This window comes from Tiliqua scincoides, chromosome 2 (genome assembly GCF_035046505.1).
Source record: "Tiliqua scincoides isolate rTilSci1 chromosome 2, rTilSci1.hap2, whole genome shotgun sequence".
Taxonomy (NCBI): Eukaryota; Metazoa; Chordata; class Lepidosauria; order Squamata; family Scincidae; genus Tiliqua; species Tiliqua scincoides.
The window spans coordinates 271,235,189-271,259,067 of NC_089822.1; the positions used below are offsets into that span (position 1 = coordinate 271,235,189).

Consider the following 23,879-nt stretch of genomic DNA (forward strand, 5'->3'; position numbering starts at 1 on the left):
TGGAAGGGAAGCAGCAACAGGCGCGGAATGAAGGACCTTCGCCAGCGGGGGAGCGGGTTCGGGGGGCTGCTCAGCACGCCGGATCAGGCAACCACTCGCCTATGCCCGCTGTGGGTCTGCGTGTGCGGGAGCGATCTGAGGAAGGACCCCAGCGCCCGCCCACGCCCCCCCTTCAGGCTGCCCCGCTCGGCTCCAACGTGCTGCCCCCGAACCCTCGGCCCTCACCTGCGAGGGGGGCGGCGCCGGGCAGGGCGAGCAGCGCCAGGAGGCGGAGCGGCAGCAGCTGCAGGGCTCCCCCCGCGACCCCCATCCTGTGCAGGCGAGAGAGGCGCGTCCAGCCGGGCGGGGCTCCGCGAGTGCCGAGCGCGGGGCTGCAGCCCGAACTTGCCCCGCCGGCTGGGGAGCCGCGACGCCTCTCGGCCAATGGGAAGAGGGCTCCGCGCTGACCCGCCTGTCGCCGGGTGGAGCCTCCCCGGCAGGAGCCTCGACGGGAGATGGAGCCCGGAGGCTCCGGGGCAAAGGCGGGGGGCGGCCAGAGGCGTTTCCCCTCCGCTCCCCCCGGGGGGGCGCAGCACCCGTCCCCACTGCGGGCTGGAGGGCGGCGGCTCCCATTCCAGGGCGGAGCAGCGAGATCTGCAGGGAAGCGGCTTGGCGGGGGGAGGGTCGCCAAGAGGCAGCTCCGGGGCGCGGCTGGCCCAGGGCTGGGGGTGCAGGGGGCCCTCAGGGGGCCCTCCAACTGCTGGGTGACGCTCTCCTCTCTGCGGGCCAGGAACACACAAGGGAGACGCCCGGGAGGGGGGGAAGCCAAGGGCCCGTCGTAGGACACCCGGACCTGCCTCTGGTCACTGGACGTCCACTGGTGGGACAGGCCCCAGCTCTGCAGGGCCCCTCACCTGAGACTGCCGTAAGAACATCAGAAGAGCCCTGCTGGGTCAGGCCAAAGGCCCACCTAGTCAGCTTCCCGTATCTCGCAGTGGCCCACCAGATGCCCAGGGAGCACACAAGACCACAGGCACAAGCTGGAGACACAACTGTCTCCATTTAGGACAGCGAGGCTTGTCTGAAGCGACGCAGGAGGGCAGGGCACCGATCCACTGGAGGTCCGAGCGCTGCACCTTGAAGCAGTGCGTGGAGGAGGGACTTTGGCTGGCGTGGCTGTTTGAACCCTTCCATGCTGAGCTGCACCTGCCAAAGTGCCCTCCTCTAAACTGGCTAAGGGCGCATCGCTCTGTCCTCCTCTGCATCTGGTCACCTGGTCCTCAGGAGGAGGAAGAAGACGGGGACAGACACACTGGTGATGGGCCACAGGTTGTGCCTGGAGCAGCCAGAGGGTGTGGGCTGCAGGCCTCAGGGTGGCACATGTGTGCAGGACACAAGCCTCTGTGGCTGTGGGTGCAGAAGGTCACTCTCTGCTCCGTCTCTGGGCAGGAAGATCAGCTGAGCCTTTCTGTTGGGGGGCGGGGGGGCAGCAAGAGTCCCCTCTGCAGGTCGCTGCTGCCTGACCCAGAGCTCCCTGGTCTCCCCTGGGCTGCCCCATCACCAGCCCCCCACCAGCTTCTCTCTGCCTGTTCCTTGCTGGGACACATCAGCCTGAGCCAGCGGTTTCCTCAACATTCCTGCCCGGCGACTGATGACGCTGCCTCAGCTGCCAGGCTGATTGGCTCCACGCCTGGCACTGCTTGGGGAGGGGACCCTGGCAGGAGTTGATGCCCAGGGCTGGGCTGAGAAAGTCCCAGTCTGGAGTTGTGGGGGGCCCAGTGGCCAGAGGGTGTCTCTCCCTGCTGAGGAAAAATGGGTTCTTCTTCAGGCATCAAGGCCCTGCTGGTGGTGATGGTGGTGGGAGTATTTTCCACTGAGGTGCAGAGCGTGGAGCCTCCAGGTGAGCAAATATCCGGGGGGGGGGCACAGAAGGCTCTTTCTGCTGGGGGTGGCAGAGCAGAGGGGGAGGCACCCCCCCTTCAAACATGCAGCAGTCAACAGCTCCATCACGAGAGGCGGGGAGAGTCCAAAGTCTCCCCTTCAAAGTCCCGAGAGTTTTGTGGCACCTGAAACCTGTGGCTGATTCTGGCAGCAGCTTTCCTGGAATGCAGCCCCCTTCAGGAGCCGCACCTGAGGAACAGATGCCCTGCAGTGGGCAGTGCCAGCAGGGGCCACAAAACTCCTGGCTCTTCTTGCTGCTGCAGACCAGCCCTGCTGCCCTCCCCTGGCAGTAGGGCCTAAGAGTGGAATTTTAGCAAGAGGACAAAGTTTCTTCTGGACCCCTTCCCAAAGGGGAGGGGGACAGTGGGGCAGGCAGAATGGGGGGGGCAAAACAGGGCAGGAGAGGGTGCTGACAGTCACAATAGTCTTTGGAGCTCAGGTCTACCAGGCTTCTTGATGCAGAGCCCAGGTCCACCCACCCATGCGGCATTGGCAGCTAGAGAAAGTAATATGGAAAACACACTCCTGAGTCTCTCTAAAATTATTTTGAAATAATTTTAATTTCTGCAAAAATTGATTGCAGAAAATGAGCATCATCGTATTTAGGCTCACACTAGAATGGACCAGAATGAACTTCTGCAGCAGCTGCAGCCCCACAGCTGGTCCCGGAGCTCCTCTACACTCCTTCATGGCCATGGGATCCACAAGCCAAAGAGCTCCTGCAGCAGGCCAGTTTCCTCCCAGATTTGACACTGTGTTAAGGAGGGTCATGGATGCTTTCCTGGGCCTGGTGTTTACAGCTTGCAGCAGCAGTTAGAACTGCATGCACATGGTTGCGCCCCAGCATTATGCGCTGGCAGTGTGTTCAGGTGAGATGTCAGGTCCTGGGAACTTTCTAGGCCCCTCCTTTAGCTCCTGGGCCCCCTTTCTGACCCTGGGCCCAGGTACATATTACCCCCCTCTCCTAGGCCCTGCATGGCAGCTGTTGGCTTCATATCAATTACTCTAGAGCAAGTGCCACCCCCCCCCTTTCCAGCTTCACAAGCACCAAGCCAGAGCTTTGTCTCCCCCCTCTGGCATCCTACCCTGTGAGGGAAGGATGGTTCAGGCTCTTCCCTAATTTCAATGGTATGATGAGAGTGTCCAAGAGGGAGGGCCTGGAGGATATAGTCCAGCTCCTCTTCTTCTCTCTCCCCCAGTTCAGTTCAAGCTGGGTCTATGTGTTCATTAACAAGACAGTCTTCTGCACTGGTCAAGGAAGAGCTATAGGCAGAGAGTGAATTGATTGGTGGTCTGTTGGATGAGGCCTCTTGATGTCCAAGGGAGCTGCTCCCCCCACCCCCGCAAGATCAGGGCCAGCACTATGGAGAAAACTCCAGTTTAAATCTGAACTTGTCTCCCCTTCCAGCTGCTGTCTGTGTTTTCCTTGTGCAGTTCCATTTTCAGCTGCACTTGTAATTCTTCTGGGGCTCCACAGCCAAACCAGAACAATGAGCTGAGGACCCCTGGAATAGAAGGGCACTGAGATGCGCACAGACTCCTGAGCGCTACATAATCTTGACTCTCGTAATAATCATGTTTAATAATAATAATACTGGTATTTATATACCGCTTTTCTGGTTCACTGGATTACTCCTCTGACTTTATTCAAGGCGGCTCACATAGGCAGGCTATCTCTAAACCTAGATGGGGGGGATTTTCACAGTAACAGAAAGTTTCTCTCTTTCAAGAACCGCACAACATTTCAGATGGATCTTTCACGGCCTGGTATCATTTCTGGCCCCCATTTGCCTCCCAAGCTGGCTGACAAGCAGCTCCTCTTCACTGACACCAAAGAGCAGGTGGAATAACTCAGCTCAGCTTGTCAGCTGCTCCAACCAAAATTATAATAATCAGTTCAATGTCATCATTTTGCCTAGGGGAGTGCTAATTGTTCTCTCTTCTTGCACCATCCCTGTTGAATTCATGCTTTTAAAAATATTGATTGGAAGGGTCAGAATGAAAATCTGTCAGGACCCACCGGAAGTGATGTCATGACCAGAAGTGACATCATTAAGCAGGAAACATTTTAACCATCCTAGGCTGCAATCCTACCCACACTTACCCAAGAGTAAGTCTCATTGACTACCATTGTTAAAAGCATAGAGTAGCCTGTTCAAAGTACAGGTCTGTAACCGTTTCCCAAATGCAGTCACCTACCCACATGCAGTAGCATCAAGTCTAATATATTAAAAAATAAAATATTGAAATGAATGGGGACCCACCTGAAATTGGTTTGCAGCCCACCTAGTGGGTCCCAACCCACAGTTTGAGAAACACTGCACTGGTGGAAGTGCCTGTATCCTGGCACACATTGTGCCACATGGTTGCACTCACTGATACCGCCAGCAGGCGCAATGAGGCTGCCAATGCACTCACTGGCAGCTGTAGACACTCACCAGTGGCAATAGCATAGTCTGCCAGTGCCGGGTGGGCAGTGGGGGGGGAGAGGGAGGAATGAAAGGGGTCTGGGGGCAGGGAGGAGGTGGGAGGCAGGGATCTGACAGCAGTGGCACAGAGAAGATCTTTTTAAACCACTCTGCCCCTTTCGTCTCTTTAAGTCACCCAAATAAGGACAGCCATACCCCAGAAGCCCCCCAAATTGGGTATAAAGTCAATAAGGAGGGGAGGAGTCGACACCATTAGAAGCTCCCTGGCTTCAAGCCTGGCACAATCCTCCTGCGCCTCCATGCCATCCCCCCCACAGCCTCCTCCTTTTTCTAGGCTTCTTTAGGCATTTTCAAATGCCACTTTGGTAGTTAAGCCGCCACCAGCATCTGCAGGCGATTACACAGGCAGAGCTCCAGACGCCCAAGCCGAGCTCGGCTCTGCCAGATCCAGCAACCCATGTTGGGCTGGGCAGCCTGACACAGGGCCTCTCAACTCTGTGCTGGCAAAATAGCTGGTGCAGACTGGAGTAGCACTGTTGAGGGATTGCAGGGGATGGACTGAGTGGATAGAGAGGTGCTCTTTTCCCTCTCACATAACACTAGAACCAGGAGACATCCACTAAAATTGAATGTTAGGACATGCAAAAGAAAATATTTCTTTACCCAGCATGTGGTTGGTTTGTGGAACTCTTTAACACAATGTCAAATCAGGGAGGAAACTAGCCTGCTGCAGTAGCTCTAGTTTGTGGATCTGCTTACCATGGAGTGTATAGGAGCTCAAGGACACAGCAGTGGGGTTGTAGTTGCTGCAGAAGTCAGTTTTGGTCCACACAGGACATTTTCCATTCTAGTGGGAGCCTGAATATGATGATGCTCATTTTCTGCATGATTTTCTATATTTAAAAGGTTTTAGAGAGACTTAGGAGTGCATTTGGTTTTTGTATTACTGTATCTAGCTATTGTGCCACATGGGTGGGTAGACCTGGGCTCCAAAGACTGGAAAAGTCTCTAAGCTCCTGCCACCCTGTTTCATCCCTCCCTGTGCCCATTCTGCTTGCCTGTCACCACCCTCCCTGCTCTGTTTCACCCCTCACCCTTTGCAAAGGGGCCCAAAAGAAACTTTGTACCCCCTGATAAAATTCCTCTCAGAGGCTCTGCTGGGAGGACTTTTATGTCATTGAGAAGTGGGATAGGCCATTTCTAGTATCTCAGTGCCACAGAAATCTCTGGATTCCCTGAGCAGCTCTTCCTTCTCCCCAAGGAGATATAGGACTGTAGCTAGACAGGGGCCAGGGTGGGCATTGTCCAGCAGTTTGCCCACCCTCACATTCTTGAAAAAGAATTGGCAGGGAAAAGGAATTCTGAGGGCCAGGGAGGGCTGTGGCATCAGCAAATGAAAGGCTTTCAATAAAAGCACCACAGACACCCGCCCATAAGTTGATTTCACAGATAAGTCGAGGACAGGGCTCGAACCTAAAATCATGAAATTTTCTATGACTCTTGGATAAGTCGGGAGTTAAACTTAGGGGGGTGTCTGAGTGTAGTTTAATTTTACCTGAGGCCAGATCCTGGAAAATAACCTACCAGTCATTGTTACTTAAGAACTGTACAGGCTCTAATTTATTCAAAATATACTAAAAGATCCTAAGACACATTTTATTCCTTAACTTTTTTAATTCTGGTGTTCACAATCTTTTTGTAAACGCCATCAGAGTAAGTGCACTGTAAACAACATGCCAAGTCAACCCCAAATCAAATCCTCCATTAAGGTGCCTGGTGTGATAAGCCAGAGAGGCCCTACAAAACACGTGACTGGGAGTGTGCAATCCAATGCACAGCAGAGAGACAAGTGACAAAGAATGACTGTGGGCAAGTGCAGCTACATAGAGTTGCAACCCAATTTACTCAGAAGTAGACCCATTGCTGTTCAAGGGTGTTATTCTTAAGTAATGGTGCCTGAATTGCAGCCTGGAACTTTGTTTCAGATGGAAATGAGGATCCCATCCTGGGGTTTTAAAAACCAGACCGCTAAACTTGGAGGTGTGAGACATTCTTTGCAAATGACTTGCCAGGAATGTTCTGAGGCAGCAGCAAAGAGGAAAAAAAGGAGGCATTTTACCTTCTTCTCCAGACTGGGAGGGAGATGAAGGGACTTGTGGGAGTTGCTGGCTTTGTGAGGAGTAAGTGCTGCACTTCCACAGCAGCAGCCCTCATACCAACCACAGTTCTCATAAGTGCCTTCACTTCTCTTCCTGTTTGGAGAAGAAGCTGAATTGGCTGCCTCTGAACACTGCAATTACTAGTAGACACTCTCCTCCTGCGTCCTGGGATCTGTCCTGGGATCTGTCCGCAGAGTGGTTGTCAATGGGCAGTTTTCTCAAAGGAGAGAGGTGAAAAGCGGTGTGCCCCAAGGATCTGTCCTGGGACCGGTGCTTTTCAACCTCTTCATAAATGACCTGGAGACAGGGGTGAGCAGTGAGGTGGCAAAGTTTGCAGACGACACCAAACTTTCCCGAGTGGTGAAGACCAGAAGTGATTGTGAGGAGCTCCAGAAGGATCTCTCCAGACTGGCAGAATGGGCAGCAAAATGGCAGATGTGCTTCAATGTCAGTAAGTGTAAAGTCATGCATATTGGGGCAAAAAATCAAAACTTCACATAGGCTGATGGGTTCTGAGCTGTCTGTGACAGATCAGGAGAGAGATCTTGGGGTGGTGGTGGACAGGTCGATGAAAGTGTCGACCCAAAGTGTGGCAGCAGTAAAGAAGGCCAATTCTATGCTTGGGATCATTAGGAAAGGTATTGAGAACAAAACGGCTAATATTATAATGCCGTTGTACAAGTCGATGGTAAGACCACACCTGGAGTATTGTGTCCAGTTCTGGTTGCCGCATCTCAAAAAAGACATAGTGGAGATGGAAAAGGTGCAAAAGAGAGCGACTGATTACTGGGCTGGGACACCTTCCTTATGAGGAAAGGCTACGGCGTTTGGGCCTCTTCAGCCTAGAAAAGAGACGCCTGAGGGGGGACATGATTGAGACATACAAAATTATGCAGGGGATGGACAGAGTGGATAGGGAGATGCTCTTTACACTCTCACATAACACCAGAACCAGGGGACATCCACTCAAACTGAGTGTTGGGAGAGTTAGAACAGACAAAAGAAAATATTTCTTTACTCAGCGTGTGGTTGGTCTGTGGAACTCCTTGCCACAGGATGTAGTGATGGCATCTGGTGATGGACGCCTTTAAAAGGGAATTGAACAATTTTCTGGAGGAAAAATCCATTACAAGTTACAAGCCATGATGTATACTTGCAACCTCCTGATTTTAGAAATGGGCTATGCCAGGTGCATGGGAGGGCACCAGGATGAGGTCTCCTGCTGCCTTGTGTGCTCCCTGAGGCATTTGGTGGGCTGCTGTGAGATACAGGAAGCTGGACTAGATGGGCCTATGGCCTGATCCAGTGAGGCTTTTCTTATGTTCTTATGTCCTGCTTCTCAGCCCAGTTCCACCTCCCCACTTCACCAGACAGCTGCTCAGCTTCCCAGAACCCCCTGCTCCACTCACATTGACTTGGGCATAAGTCGACCCAGGTCTTCAGGCAGAAATTTTTCAACTTATAGGCAAGGATCTACAGTAAATGCTGCCTGCTTCACAGTGATAAGCTTTACTTTTGCAGGGATGCAAGCCTGTCTGTTACACTGGTATACAAAATGAAAGGCTCAGTCAAATGCATTTCTATGTAGATAAATATATTTTGCATTGCATACTGAGATGCATTTATTCCAGAGGCAGATCCAGGGAGGGGGCCCTGCATCCCTCCAGGGTGGGGAGCAGCCCAAGCATGCTGGGAGCCCAGGTCTACCCACCTGGAAAGGCAGCTCCACCAGCAGCTAGATCTGGACTCCAAGTCTGGGCAGAAGCCCAGGTCTACCCGCCCAGCAAACCTTAGCCATGGAGGCCAACTGGGAGCCCAGGTCTACGCGCCTGGTTGGGCTGGGCTCTGGCATTAAGGTAGTGCTCACGCCCTCCCCCAAACATGAATACTGGGTCTGTCCCTGATTTATTGGTACACTGCTTTACAGATGTATTGGCAAGCTTCAGTCTTGAAAGACTATGGTATCGCGCTCTGAAAGGTGCTTTACAGATGATGATGCACCTTTCAAAACAAACCCAAAATATTTTCTCTTCATGAAATTTGAGTGGGTCATGGGTTTTTGATGTTCCTCCATACTAATGGGCTATGTCAGAATGCCAGGTGCAGCGAGGGAACCAGGATGCAGGTCTCCTGTTGCCTTGTGTGCTCCCTTGGGCATTTGGTGGGCCACTGTGAGATCCAGGAAGCTGGACTAGATGGGCCTATGGCCTGATAATATAATAATAATAATATACAGTATTTATATACCACCTTTCTTGGTCTTTATTCAAGACTTTATTCAAGGCGGTTTACATAGGCAGGCTTATTAAATCCACGCAGGGATTTTTACAAATTGAAAGAAGGTTCTTTCTTTCAAGAACCACTACATTCAAGGTGTTACACTCCGATCTGGTTTAACATTCTGGCCTCCATCCTCCCACGCTCCAAGCAGATGGAACAGCTCAGCTGCAGCTTGTCAGCTGCTTCAAGGTCGCACGGTGCCGGTGGCCTCGAACTGGCGACCTTGTGGATGTTAATCTTCAGGCAAATGAAGGCTCTACCCTCTAGACCAGACCTCCTGCCCAGCGGGGCTGTTCTTTTGTTCTTAAACTACAATTCCCAGGAGGCCTTGCAGGTCTCTTGTTATCTGGTGTGCTCCCTGGGGCATTTGGTGGGCCTCTGTGAGATACAGGAAGCTGGACTAGATGGGCCTAGGGCCTGTTCCAGTGGGGCTGTTCTTATGTTCTTAACTACAATTCCCAGGATGCCTTGCAGGTCTCTTGTTATCTGGTGTGCTCCCTGGGGCATTTGGTGGGCCGCTGTGAGATCCAGGAAGCTGGACTAGATGGGCCTATGGCCTGATCCAGTGGGGCTGTTCTTATGTTCTTAAACTACAATTCCCAGGAGGCCTTGTAGGTCTATTGGTATCTGGTGTGCTCCCTGGGGCATTTCGTGGGCCTCTGTGAGATACAGGAAGCTGGACTAGATGGGCCTATGGCCTGCTCCAGTGGGGCTGTTCTTATGTTCTTAACTACAATTCCCAGGATGCCTTGCAGGTCTCTTGGTATCTGGTGTGCTCCCTGGGGCATTTGGTGGGCCTCTGTGAGATACGGGAAGCTGGACTAGATGGGCCTAGGGCCTGATCCAGTGGGGCTGTTCTTATGTTCTTAACTACAATTCCCAGGAAGCCTTGCAGGTCTCTTGTTATCTGGTGTGCTCCCTGGGGCATTTGGTGGGCCTCTGTGAGATCCAGGAAACTGGACTAGATGGGCCTCTGGCCTGATCCAGTGGGGCTGTTCTTATGTTCTTAAACTACAATTCCCAGGAGGCCTTGCAGGTCTCTTGGTATCTGGTGTGCTCCCTGGGGCATTTGGTGGGCCTCTGTGAGATACAGGAAGCTGGACTAGATGGGCCTATGGCCTCATCCAGTGGGGCTGTTCTTTCGTTCTTATCCTTTAATTTTGCACACCAGTATAGTTACCTGACATAATTGCCACCCTGAAAAAAAGAGATGCCCACTCACCTTTAGAATCCTGACTACAGGCTTGAAATGGTGCCCAAATGGCCCAGGAAGTCCTTTCTCCACACAACAGGGTGCATCCCTCACACCTCCCCCTGGCTGCTGCCCTCCTCACTCCCTGCTAGAGATGTAATTTCTAGATGAAAATTTTGAAGCTCATTAAAAAATCCTTTTTTCTCCCGGTTTTTTCAGGAGAAAACAGAAATTTTTGGAAAAATGGAAAAAATGCTACATCAGCACTTTTTTTTCTTTTACAGATTGAAAGTCATTCTGTTACTTTAGGAACATAAAATATGACTATGGACAATTTGACTTGGCATAAAATTATCACAACTAGCATATTAAAAATATAGTGTATCCAAACAATTATTACAAAATTATGCATGGGAAGGATAAAGAGGATAGAGAGATGCTCTTTACACTCTCACATAACACCAGAACCAGGGGATATCTACCAAATTTGAGTGCTGGGAGAGTTAAGACAGACAGAAGAATATTTCTTTACCCAGCGTGTGGTTGGTCTGTGGAACTCCTTACCACAGGATGTGGTGATGGCATCTGGTCTGAATGCCTTTAAAAGGGGATTGGACAAGTTTCTGGAAGAAAAATTCATTACTTGTTACAAGCCATGAAGTGAATGTGCAACCTCCTGATTTTAGAAACGGGTTTTGTCAGAATGCCAGATGCAAGGGAGGCACCAGGATGCAGGTCTCTTGTTATTTGGTGTGCTCCCTGGGCATTTGGTGGGCCGCTGTGAGATACAGGAAGGTGGACTAGATGGACCTATGGCCTGATCCAGAGGGGCTGTTCTTATGTTCTTAAACAGAATTTACCTTTTTTATAGTATTTATTTGTAATTGTAACAGATGGAGCAACAATCTCCTGAACAGTTTGCTAGTTTGTGTGGAACAGACAAGAAAACCTCCACAAAACAATTTTTAAAAATCCAGAAGGAAGAATTAGTCATATTTCCTCTCCACAGTATTAAATAAAAATAAAAAGCCCATTCTCATAAAAAGACTTGAAGAAGGGGGAAGTGTATAGAAGGGAGTGGGATTAAGTTTCAATGAATGGGCATGACATTTAATCAGAATGATTTTCTGAGCTGTAGTTATCAGTATCAGTCTCTGCTTCTGCAGCTCCTCTGTTGTGTCTGTCATTATCACTAAAAACTGAAGGTTTGCCCGGATTGAAACCAGCTTCTCTACCCTTTCACATGTCAGTTTATTTCCTGATTTAGTGTGAGTGTTTCCAAACATAGACCAGCTTCTTTCACATGCAGCAGAAGATGGAGGGATCTGAAGAAGACGAGAAGCAGGACTCAGAGGCTGTGTTGTGCAAAGACCTCGCCACCGTGTTGCAGAAGGAATATGTTTGGCAGAATCCCAGATTGCATTCCTGGACCAAATCCCTGAAGATGTTCTGTATTTTGCAACATTTGAAAGTACCTTCCCAACCTCAAGTCCTAAATGTGATGCTTGTTTTGTAATCCAGTCCAATGCAGTCACAGTGCTGTCATCACTTCTATTTCCACCTTCGAATCTTGGACAACAAAATTCTTCCCTTTTTAAATAAAATCTTTCACTTCCTTCTTGAGCTGTAAGTGGAGATATATTGAGATTGTCAAAAACAGTTGTTTTCATCTTGGTCCTTAGATAAGGAATTTCTGACACTCTCTGATTCAGATGCAGTGATTGCTGCAGCAATTGGCTTTAGAATTATCAGGGAATTTTGCAGCTGAACCCAGAAGACCTCCTGATCAAGAATAGTCTTTCTCACACTCCTGGGTCCTTTAAGATCTTCAACTATTACTGTTTCTTCAAGAGCTTCTTTGTTTTTTAGTGAACTTTCAAAGGAGATCACCATTCCAGCCCACCGAGTTTGACTACAGAGCTTCAGTGTCACTATTTTATTCTTTGCATTTTTTCTACTTGCTTCTTCTCAAAAACTGCAACTACAATTGGAGTACCTTTTACATGTTTTATAACTTTCTTTTGCTCATCTAGAGATCATTTGAAGGATGTCCAGTTTCTTAATATAATTAAGAAGCAAGTTGAGCCCATGAGATGCACATCCTATTGCAGTAATATGTGGATATTTCTCCATTATGATATCCCATGCTGCTTTCATATTGCTGGCATTGTCAGTCAGCAAAGCAAATACTTTACTACTCCCAGTTTTCTGTAGGACTTCACATACTTTACAGCTGATATACTCTGCAGTATGTCTGTTCTCTCCTGTTTCAATGCTATTGTAAAAAACTGTTCAAGCTGTTGTTATAGCAAAATTTATAATTCCTTCTCCTCTCACATTTGTCCATCCATCTATAAGTAGTGCAAGACACAGTGCTTCATTAATTTTTTCTTGCACAGATTCCATGACACGTTCATGTTACATACAAGAATGTGTTTTGTCATCCTGGTAGCATTTGGAAATGCGTATTTCATCTGACAGTATTTGCAAATCACATATTTCTTCTCAGAAGAACTTGCTATGTGAAAATGCCTCCATATGCTAGATGTTGGTCTCACCATTTTCCTGAGGGGAGTAGGAAAGAAAAATAATGTAATGGCTAGTCTGCAAGAAGACACTAATCTATGGTTGTGGGTGGGGGAAGTGAAGGACCAGATTAGTAGTAATGAAATCATTATTTACACAAAGGTTATAAAGATAAACTAATGTAGTTAAATGATTCAGTTTTCTGGAATCAGATAAATGGAAACTCTTACCTTTTTAAATTCAGTATATACTTTCAGGTCCTTTTTGTTGCTCAATATTTTCTTCCAATGCTTTGAGGCCTTGTGAAGAGGACAGAACAGAACCAAACATGCCCACCCACTTACAAAAACAAAACTGAAACCTTTTTCTTTTCTTGTGACAAAGCAGCGCCTCCTGAAGGAAGAAAGGCATCTTGTTCTTGCATTGGAGAGTTCCGTTTGTAACCTCCAATTTACTTGTCCTCAGTGCACAGAAATTAGAATAATCTGAGACCATACATACTTTTTAGAAATGATTTGGAAAATATTTGAACAGCTTGTTTTAAAATATTTTATTCATCATGTTAAAATAAAATATTCCATAATCAATTTTTTCTTTTTCTTTTTTCAATTGTTACCAATTTTTCAGGGAAAAAAAAAACTCTTCAGGAAAAAAGGGGAAAAACCTTTTTTTCTGAATTTTTCTGGTTTTCTTCTGGGTCTTCACATCTCTACTCCCTGCCCACGTTCCAGGCAGAGCATCTCCAGGTGGGCTGCTGACAGTGATGTGGGGCATCCCCTTCTCCCCCCAAAAGGCAGAAGAGTTACACCTGTGTGCAGGTCCCCCTAATCCATGGAAGGCCTCAGAGACCACGACATAACACTTGAATTACGCCAAGAAGTTCCACTGGTAGTGGAAGAAGAGCAGAGTGACATGAACCTCCCACGACCTGGCCGCAGTTGGCACCCTTACAGCAGCAGCATTCTGAATGGGTGGAAGCTTCTGACCACACCTCAAGGGCAGCCCCATTTAGTGGGGGCATTACAGCAGTCAAGTCTTGAGTGACAGCCCCACTGGGTCAGGCCAAATGGGCCCAACTAGTCCAGCCTCCTGTAGCTCACAGTGCCCCACCAAATGCCTCAGGAAGCACAGAAGACAACAAGAGACCTGCATCCTGGTGCCCTCCCTTGCATCTGGCATAGCTCATTGCTAAAATCAGGAGGTTGCACATACACTTCATGGCTTGTAACCCGTGATGGATTTTTCCTCCAGAAACTTGTCCAATCCCCTTTTAAATGTGTCCAGGCCAGATGCCATCACCACATCCTGTGGCAAGGAGTTCCACAGACCAGCCACATGCTGAGTAAAGAATTATTTTCTGCAGCCAAATGCAGCCCTGCTGCAGCGACGTCCCAGCCCTGCCCTCTCCACCTCCTCGTGCTGCTGAAGAGGGGGGTGGATGGTGGTGGCCTGAAAATGTAGGGTGTGAGGTTTCCCAGGCAGGGCAGCTGCAGTCGGGAGTCCCGCGCCTTCTGCTTGCCAGCCTCCCGGTGGGTGGAGGCTTCCTCCCAGGCTGCGCTGCAGGAAAAGCAGGCGTGCGGCTGGAGATGCAGGGCTGTAGCTGGGGAGGGCCAGGGGGGCTTTGCCCCCCCCCCAGCCAGCAGTTTGCCCCCTAGCATTTTTTCCAAACCTGTCCTCTTTATTTAATCTGGCATCAGTTGGGGGTGATTTGAAGCCCTTTTGGCAACATTTTTTGAGCACAGGAAGGTGCTTCTGGCAGGGATTGGGGAGGAGAGAAAGAGTGCATATGTGTAGAGTGATACTCACATGTCGTGAGGCAAGACATAAGAACATAAGAACAGCCCCGCTGGATCAGGCCATAGGCCCATCTAGTCCAGCTTCCTGTATCTCACAGCAGCCCACCAAATGCCCCAGGGAGCACACCAGATAACAAGAGACCTCATCCTGGTGCACTCCCCTGCATCTGGCATTCTGACATAACCCATTTCTAAAATCAGGAGGTTGCGCATACACATCATGGCTTGTACCCCGTAATGGATTTTTCCTCCAGAAACTTGTCCAATCCCCTTTTAAAGGCGTCCAGGCTAGACGCCATCACCACATCCTGTGGCAAGGAGTTCCACAGACCAACCACACGCTGAGTAAAGAAATATTTTCTCTTGTCTGTTCTAACTCTCCCAACACTCAATTTGAGTGGATGTCCCCTGGTTCTGGTGTTATGTGAGAGTGTAAAGAGCATCTCCCTATCCACTCTGTCCATCCCCTGCATAATTTTGTATGTCTCGATCATGTCTCCCCTCAGGCGTCTCTTTTCTAGGCTGAAGAGGCCCAAACGCCATAGCCTTTCCTCATAAGGAAGGTGCCCCAGCCCAGTAATTATTTTAGTCACTCTCTTTTGCACCTTTTTCATTTCCACTATGTCTTTTTTGAGATCCGGTGACCAGAACTGGACACAATACTCCAGGTGTGGCCTTACCATAGATTTGTACAACGGCATTATAATATTAGCCGTTTTGTTCTCAATACCTTTTCTAATGATCCCAAGCATAGAATTGGCCTTCTTCACTGCCGCCGCACATTGGGTCGACACTTTCATCGACCTGTCCACCACCACCCCAAGATCTCTCTCCTGATCTGTCACAGACAGCTCAGAACCCATCAGCCTATAAGTGAAGTTTTGATTTTTTGCCCCAATGTGCATGACTTTACACTTACTGATATTGAAGCGCATCTGCCATTTTGCTGCCCATTCTGCCAGTCTCGAGAGATCCTTCTGGAGCTCCTCACAATCACTTCTGGTCTTCACCACTTGGAAAAGTTTGGTGTTGTCTACAAATTTAGCCACCTCACTGCTCACCCCTGTCTCCAGGTCATTTATGAAGAGGTTGAAGAGCACCGGTCCCAGGACAGATCCTTGGGGCACACCGCTTTTCACTTCTCTCCATTGTGAAAATTGCCCATTGACACCCACTCTCTGTTTCCTGGTCTTCAACCAGTTCTCAATCCATGAGAGGACCTGTCCTCTATTCCCTGACTGTGGAGTTTTTTCAGTAGCCTTTGGTGAGGGACCGTGTCAAACACCTTCTGAAAGTCCAGATTTATAATGTCCACGGGTTCTTCCACATCCACATGCCTGTTGACCTTTTCAAATAATTCTATAAGGTTTGTGAGGCAAGACTTACCCTTACAGAAGCCATGCTGACTCTCCCTCAGCAAGGCCTGTTCGTCTATGTGTTTTGTGATCCTATCTTTGATAAGGCATTCCACCATCTTACCCGGTATGGATGTTAGGCTGACCGGCCTATAGTTTCCCGGGTCCCCCCTCTTTCCCTTTTTAGGGAAGATAGGCGTGACATTTGCTATCCTCCAATCTTCTGGCACTGTGGCCATTTTGAGGGACAAGTTGCATATCTTAGTCAAGAGATCAGCAACTTCATTCTTCAATTCCTTAATAACACCTGGGTGGATGCCATCAGGGCCCGGTGACTTATTGATCTTTAATTTATCAATGAGGTCTGAAACATCTTCTTTTTTAACCTCTATCTGACTTAACTCCTCGGTCAGGAGGGGCCTTTCAGGCAGCAGTATCTGCCCGAGGTCTTCTGCCGGAAGACAGATGCAAAGAACTCATTTAATTTCTCTGCCATCTCTAAGTCTCCTTTTATCTCCCCTTTCCCTCCCTCACCATCCAGAGGGCCAACTGGCGGGTTTCCTGCTTCTAACATATTTGAAGAAGCTTTTATTCCCCTTAATGCTGCTGGCCATGCGTTCGTCATAGTCTCGCTTGGCCTCCCATATCACCTTCTTACATTTCTTTTGCCACAGTTTATGTTCCCTTTTATTCTCCTCATGAGGGCAAGACTTCCATCTACGGAAGGAAGCTTCCTTGCCCTTCACAGCCTCTCTAAAGTGCTAAAAGCCTCACACCTGCTAAAGTGTAATCTCTTTGAGCTAAGGCTTCAGCCAGCTTCTTGTGATATTCATATATTTTAACATAAAACAAGCCAAACCTTCACTGCATCACATTTTCTTTTTAAGAAATCCTTCTCCCATTTACCTTCAGACAAGTTACTCAGACATTACATGCCAGACAAACTGCTTGAAACAACCCTGCACAACCCCCTCTAAACATCCATTTCTCCATTTCAGTTGCAATTCAAACAAAGACTGATTCTCAAGGATGCTCTTGTTTATCTAATTAAATGTATTCTTTTTTTCTAAATTTGTCTCCTGCAGGTGTTTGCGGCTGGCTAGCCAGACACCATACTAGTTTGCCAAGAAACCAGCTGATAAGGATGTGACTTCTTTTTGTCTGTTTTCTGAAGGCTTTTCTAAAACCAAGCATTTTGGTTCTTTAAGACTTACTTCTAATACCTACCATGTCCCCATATCTGTTGGTTACACTTTAAGGCAAAGACTATTGTATCTACATGTGTCTTTTCCTTTGAAAGAAGAATAACATAAGTGAGCACTGGCAGCAAGCATAGTGTCTTTGGCAGACGGAGCTTCTGCCAAGAAGGAGCCCTACCTTCTTCATTGCCCTGGTTGCGAGTCCCTTTTCCAAATTCCAAAGTGTATCAAAATGTGAAACTTCTGTGAAACTAGAAAAACAGCTTCTAAAACTAATTCTTTCAAGCAGTTTTTACCATTCTCTGTTTCCGTGTTTTAGCCAGACTTTTAAGCTTTTGTTTTTAAAATCAAGCAGTTCTCTATCTACCATTATGTGTTGTGCTATAATATCTCTAGGCTTTTAAAAGGATTCTTTCTACTCTGCTTACACTTTACTGGGCTGTCCAGTGACTTTACTGTCTAGAGCAGGGGTGCCCAAACCCCGGCCCTGGGGCCACTTGCGGCCCTCGAGGCCTCTCAGTGTGGCCCTCAGGGAGTTCCTAGTCTCCAATGAGCTTCTGGCCCTCTGGTGATTTGTTGGAGCCCGCACTGGCCCGATGCAAATGCTCTCAGCGTGAGGGCGACTGTTTGACCTTTTGCGTGAGCTGTGGGATGAGGACTCCCTCCACTGCTTGCTGCTTCACGTCTGTGATGCAGTAGCGGCAGCAAAGGAAAGGCCAGCCTTGCTTTGTGCAAGGCCTTTTGTAGGCCTTGCACTATTGTAAGACCTTCATTCATTCATATAAGTTCATCTTTAACATATTCATTTATGTAAACGTATGTAATTTTATTCAAATTTGAAATGTTAATTAATTATTTTTTTTCTCTGGCCCCCAACACATTGTCAGAGAGACGATGTGGCCCTCCGGCCAAAAACTTTGGACACCCCTGGTCTAGAGTCAAAGCTCACTGTGCCTCAGCTGTGTTGCAGGTTATTTCGGTGTGGGCAATGCGTTTTCCAGGCACGCAGAGATGCGTTGATTCTGGGCCAGTTATTGCTACTTGACGGTTGCTTGACAGCTGATGATGCACCTTTGAAAGAAAAAGCCACCTTCTTTTCTCTTCCTGAAATCTGGGGTCTCGGCTGTTTCCCCAGACGTGTCCCTCCATTTGCCCACCAGTAGAGATACCCGACATCATTGCCCCCCCCGCCCCACCCCTGGAATCCCAGCTGGGGCCTGTGGAGGTGGGTCCTGGGGGGGGCGGGGCGGAGGCTGTGGGGGGCGCTGCGCCCGCTCCCCGAGAGGCCCTCGCTGCCCTCCCGCGTCCGCAGAGCCTTCCCTGCGGGGCGCCTCCGGGCTGGACCCTGACTTCCCTCCCTCCCTCTCCTCTCCCCCGCAGAGCACTTCGTGGAGCAGGTGAAGACCGAGTGCCACTTCCCCGACGGCGGGGCGGGCGCGGGCGCCTACTTCCTCCACAGGTACTTCTGGGGCCGGCAGGAGCTCGTGCGCTTCGACAGCCGCCGAGGGACCTTCCAGGCCGTCACCGAGCTGGGCGAGCCCGACGCGCGCCTCTGGAACAGCCGGCCGGAGGTGCTGGAGAGGAAGCGGGCCGAGCTGGACAGCTTCTGCCGGCACAACTACGCGATCGGGGAGCCCTTCGCCGCCGCCAGGAAGCGTGAGTGGGTCTGGGGCGGCGGGAGAGACGCGCGCGGGGCCCTCTTCCCTCTCTGGGCAGCCGGAGGAGCGGACGAGCCCTGGCCGGGAGGAGCCATGTCCTCCCCCCCGCCCCGCACACGGACCCTCCCCGCAGAACAGCGCTGCCCCTCCCAAAAGGCGCCCGCTGAAGCGGAGGGGCAGCTGCCCTGCGGGGCCACGGGGGAGGGGCGAGCCTGAGGGGGCGCACCCTCCCCCTTCCTTGGTGTGACCCGTAACCCCCAGAAGGGGGATTGTCCCTCTTCTCCAGAATGGAGACTTCCTGCACGTCCCTTGAAGCCTCGCCAGGTCCCTCTGCCCACCTTCTCCAGGTCCGTAAGCAAGGCTTCGGGGAGCCCCTGGAGCGCCTGGCACAGAGGGCACACCCATGGCTTGCGCCCCAGAGGCTGATAGTCATACCTGTGACAGGTGTGTGAGGCATACCCGTGACACACCTGCACAGAACACTGGAGAGCCCCCACCTGCTGCTGAGGTTCTGCCGAAGTGCAGAAAGTGATCAGAGTCCCAACTAGGAGGCAGTTTAGCACTCAGGTCCCTCGGAAGGGGGTCTTTTCATTGGGGGGCAAAGACACAAGCGCATAAGGGGAGCCCTGCTGGATCAGGCCCAGGGCCCACCTAGCACAGCTTCCTGTATCTCACAGTGGCCCATCAGGGAGCCCACAAGTCAACAAGAGACCTGCATCCTGGTGCCTTCCCCTGCATCTGGCACACTGAGGGAGCCTACTTCTCAAACCAGGAGGTTGCACACACCCTTCCCAGCTTGTAACCTCTGGTAGACTTTCCTCCAGAAGTCTGTCCAATCCCCTTTCAAGGGCATCTAATCCAGATGCCATCACCACATCCTATGGCATTGCACAGTGGGGGGGGGGGGGCAGTCACAGAGGCCTCCTCAAGATAAGGGAACATTTGTGCTCTTACTGATTGCAGTTGCCTCAGTTTTGGAAAGCTGGACAGGACTGGGCCCCACTCAACCAAAGAGAAAGGAAGCTTCTCAATCCCAGCCTGAAAGCAGGGATATAAGAACATTAGAACAGCCCCACTGGATCAGGCCATAGGCCCATCTAGTCCAGCTTCCTGCATCTCACAGCGGCCCACCAAATGCCCCAGGGAGCACACCAGATAACAAGAAACCTGCAAGGCCTCCTGGGAATTGTAGTTAAGAACATAAGAACAGCCCCACTGGAACAGGCCATAGGCCCATCTAGTCCAGCTTCCTGTATCTCACAGCGGCCCACTAAATACCCCAGGGAGCACACCAGATAACAAGAGACCTGCAAGGCCTCCTGGGAATTGTAGTTAAGAACACAAGAACAGCCCCACTGGAACAGGCCATAGGCCCATCTAGTCCAGCTTCCTGTATCTCACAGCGGCCCACTAAATACCCCAGGGAGCACACCAGATAACAAGAGACCTGCAAGGCCTCCTGGGAATTGTAGTTAAGAACATAAGAACAGCCCCACTGGGTCAGGCCATAGGCCCATCTAGTCCAGCTTCCTGCATCTCACAGCGGCCCACCAAATGCCCCAGGGAGCACACCAGATAACAAGAGACCTGCAAGGCTTCCTGGGAATTGTAGTTAAGAACATAAGAACAGCCCCACTGGATCAGGCCATAGGCCCATCTAGTCCAGCTTCCTGCATCTCACAGCGGCCCACCAAATGCCCCAGGGAGCACACCAGATAACAAGAGACCTGCAAGGCCTTCTGGGAATTGTAGTTAAGAACATAAGAACAGCCCCGCTGGATCAGGCCATAGGCCCATCTAGTCCAGCTTCCTGTATCTCACATCGGCCCACCAAACGCCCCAGGCCCCAGGCTGATATCATATCAGAGAAGCTTTACACACTCTTCCGAGTCTCCTTTCCGTAATCTCTGCTCCCCAGTTGAACCCCCAGGGCTCTGACCCCCTCCCGCCTTCCCTGTCTTCTGCTCCAGTGAAGCCCCAACTGCAGATCACCCCCATGGACTCAGAGCCCTCCTCCCACCACACCCTGCTGGTCTGCACCGCGGCCAGCTTCTTCCCCGCCAAGATTGACATCAGGTGGCTGCGGAACGGGCAGGAGGAGGACGAGAGCAGAGTGGTGTCCACGGAGCTGATCCGGAACGGGGACTGGACCTTCTCCATCCAGGTGATGCTGGAAGCACTGCCGGAACGCGGAGACGTCTACACCTGTCGGGTGGAGCACGCCAGCCTCCCAGACCCCACCAGCATCCAGTGGGGTGAGAAACCTGAGCAATGAAGTTGCACATCACATGTCCTGGCCGTTCTTCCTCAGCCCACAGAGACAGGCCCTGGCCCAAGGGGGCATCCCTGGGAGGAGGACGCTCTGAGCAGGGGAGGGGGTGGAGAGGCTGGTTCCTGGCCTGCCCCCTCTGAGTCGAGGCTCCTTCTCTTTCTGCAGAGCCACAGTCGGACTCCGCCCGGAGCAAGATGTGGACGGGGGTCGTGGGGCTCCTGCTGGGCCTGGTCTTCGTGGTGCCTGGACTGGCTCTGTACCTGAAGAAGAAGAAAGGTGAGGGTGGCTGTGATGGTGGCTGGGGGGGGGGGAGTATGTGCTGCTGGGGCAGGAGGAAGGCCTGGTGGGGATTCCCCTCCTCCTCCCTCCAGCTGGAATCTTTGGAGTCCTCTGTTCCCATCCCTCCCTGTGGTTCAGGCCGGAGTGGTGACCAGACATTGTGGGGAGGGGGTGAGGGGGGGCGTAACTAGTCCAGGCTTGGAAGAAAATGTAGCAGGGCTGGATAGTCTTTCCTGGCACCAACCGGACCCCCTGCCTGCCCTGCCATTTCCTGACTAGCTCCCTGATGTCTCTTCCTGTCTGTGGAATGACATTCCTGGTGCACTTGGGGGACTGCTGTGCTCCTTCCCAGAAGTTGAGGCAAGATGAGGGAAGGCTCACTGCTGATTTCCCCCTTGCAAAGCCAAGCATCTTTTTTGCTCTTTGCCTGAGATTCTATCCAGGGCAGTGTTTCTCAACATTTGTCTGCCATATCACTTCACATGGTCCACCTATTCAAAGTACCACCTGGCGATGTAACTCATATTGGCAACCTTCAGTCTCGAAAGACTATGGTATCGCGCTCTGAAAGGTGGTTGGTGATGACATTATCTCCAGTTCCTCCTGGACTGGGAGGCCAGATGTGACACGACAAACACCAGTAAGAGGCTCAAGGTGGACAGGAAGGCCTTTCTGAGAGCAGAAAAGCAGGCTTTGGCGCTCTGCCCATTGAGCTGCACCACCTACCGCCATTTCTTGTGTCCAGTTCCTACCTCAGGTACCACTTGAGAAACACTGGTCCAGGGCCTTCTCCAGTCCCAAGGCTGGTGGGTCTTGAGGTGCAGTCATTGTATCTGCAGCATGTGTGCTTTTTGTCCTAATTGACAGCTGAGTTTTGACACCTGGTGTGCAGGTGGTAGAAGGATCTCTACAGTATTTAAAAGGCTCACTGAGATGCCCATCAGCACAGGATCAGGACTGGAAACTACCACAAGGTTTCCAAACTACCTTGAGAAATGGAAGTGACGTTTTGTCCTCTGCGGGTCATACTGAAGCCTGCAGGGGCAGCAGGTGGACACGCACCGCCTCTCTGGGCTTCAGAAAGCCCTCTTTCTTTCTTTCTTTCTTTCTTTCTTTCTTTCTTTCTTTCTTTCTTTCTTTCTTTCTTTCTTTCTGTAGCTCAGGTCCCCTTTGGAGGGCTCAAGGGGGTGAATATAATGGATTAGATTATCCACGATATTCAGCCTCAGCTTGGTTCTGAGAACGGACCCCCCCCCCGGACACCAAGGCCCCCCTGTATTTATTCCTCATATTTACTCCCAGAATGAACGCACTGTGATTTCAGGACTGAAGCTTCCTGTGGAGCAAACAATGTGTGTCTGTTTGATTTTAGACACAACAGTCCCAGTTATGGTATTTTGATCTATTAGCTGGGGGGGGGGGAGCAGGTCTGGGCTGGGCTTGGGGGCTCCTAATTCAGTTGATCCCTTTTCTCTCTTTTTCAGGGACTGCCATCCCTCCCCCTGCAGGTAACCTTCTTCTCTCCTCTCCCTGTTCCACCCCCTCCACTGCCCACTTCTGGTCCCTTGTGGTTATTTCTCTCCCTGCCAGCAGGAGGAGCTGCTGCTTTCTCTACCTCTGCTTTAAGGAAGAGAAGCAGTCCTGGGGGGGCTTCTGGCTCTCCCCACCACTTACCCTCCTGGTGCTCTTTGCACCATCTCCAAGTGTCACCCCTAAGCTGGGACAGCAGGACCCTTTGACCTTCTCTGCTTTCCCTCATCAAGGTTTTTTCTCCCTCTGCAGCTCTCATCAGTTAAACTGACTCGGCTTCATTGGGGTCCCGTCTGGGAAACATTTTTGTCTCGCAAAGGATTCCTCTTTCCTCGCTTGGCGGATGCAAACTTGGGAGGGACACCAGAAGACTGGAGGAGGAGAGCAGTGGCCGACCAGTTCCCCCCCCCCCCCCCACAATAAGCTCCCCCCAACTCTGCACACTTGTTTGTCTTTTGTTTTGAGGTTTGGAGGGGGGAGAAGGGGAGTCAGGGACAGCCCTTGATGCTTTGGTTGCATCTGCCTGTCTCAGCTGGCCAAAATCACCAGCTGCAGAACAGGAATCGCAATCTACACGCTGTGCAAACTTGTATCTACTTGAGCCTCTTGCTCAGAGCCTCTTCCAGGCCTGTGGAATCCAGGAGGACGCCTGGGAGTGTCTGCTTAATTTTACTGAGTATCAGCCTGGACCACATTTGCTTTAGAACTGGAAGCTCATTCTAAGTTGCTTGTGAGCTTATTGGAATTGCTGTTCGGTTGGAGGAGGGTCAGAGGCGGAGAGGAGGCTTCGGGTCCACAGCTTGGGATTCCTCCTGCTCTCTCTGGGGTCACATCAGCAGCCTTGCGCTGGGTCAGGCGCTCTGGTTCATCTTTGAGAGGAGACTGTGTGCGGACTGGCAGCATCTCTGTGGCTTCAGGCTTGGGGGTCTTTCTGAGTCCTCCCTGGAGGTGTTTCTAAGGACCAGGATTGGACCCTTTGCATGCAGAGCAAGGGGGCTTCTTCGCTGAGTCATGATTAACAACTTGCCCATTCTTCCAGAAATTTCTGCAGCTTTGTGTCAATAAAGATCTTTCTTCCCCACCGTCTCTGAGTTGCATTAGCCAGATTTATCCTTCCCAGAAGTGAATTATTCGGAAAGCGTCCCCCTTGCAAGTGTTGGGGAAAGTGGAACAATGTTCTGGATCCCTCCCTGACGCCCGAGGAGGGGCTTCCCTTGCCAGATGTATGTGGCAGAGATGAGGTGGCACTGGGGGGTGTCAACACACATGCTCTGGAGACGCCTG

At 50.8% G+C, this 23,879-nt stretch overlaps 1 protein-coding gene across 2 annotated transcripts; it reads left to right on the plus strand.

Moving 5' to 3' along the window:
* Positions 1-1,710: 1,710 nt before the first annotated feature.
* On the plus strand, positions 1,711-23,678 carry LOC136640487 (H-2 class II histocompatibility antigen, E-S beta chain-like). Of its 2 annotated transcripts, XM_066615653.1 has the most exons (6): positions 1,711-1,879; positions 18,237-18,512; positions 20,485-20,769; positions 20,952-21,062; positions 22,550-22,573; positions 22,848-23,678. In XM_066615653.1, exons 1-6 carry the CDS (start codon positions 1,792-1,794, stop codon positions 22,859-22,861), a joined length of 798 nt encoding a protein of 265 aa, XP_066471750.1. In that variant the 5' UTR covers positions 1,711-1,791; the 3' UTR covers positions 22,862-23,678. The 2 variants fall into 2 exon arrangements, with proteins under 2 accessions (XP_066471750.1, XP_066471751.1); XM_066615654.1 differs by lacking the exon at positions 22,550-22,573.
* Positions 23,679-23,879: the final 201 nt, after the last annotated feature.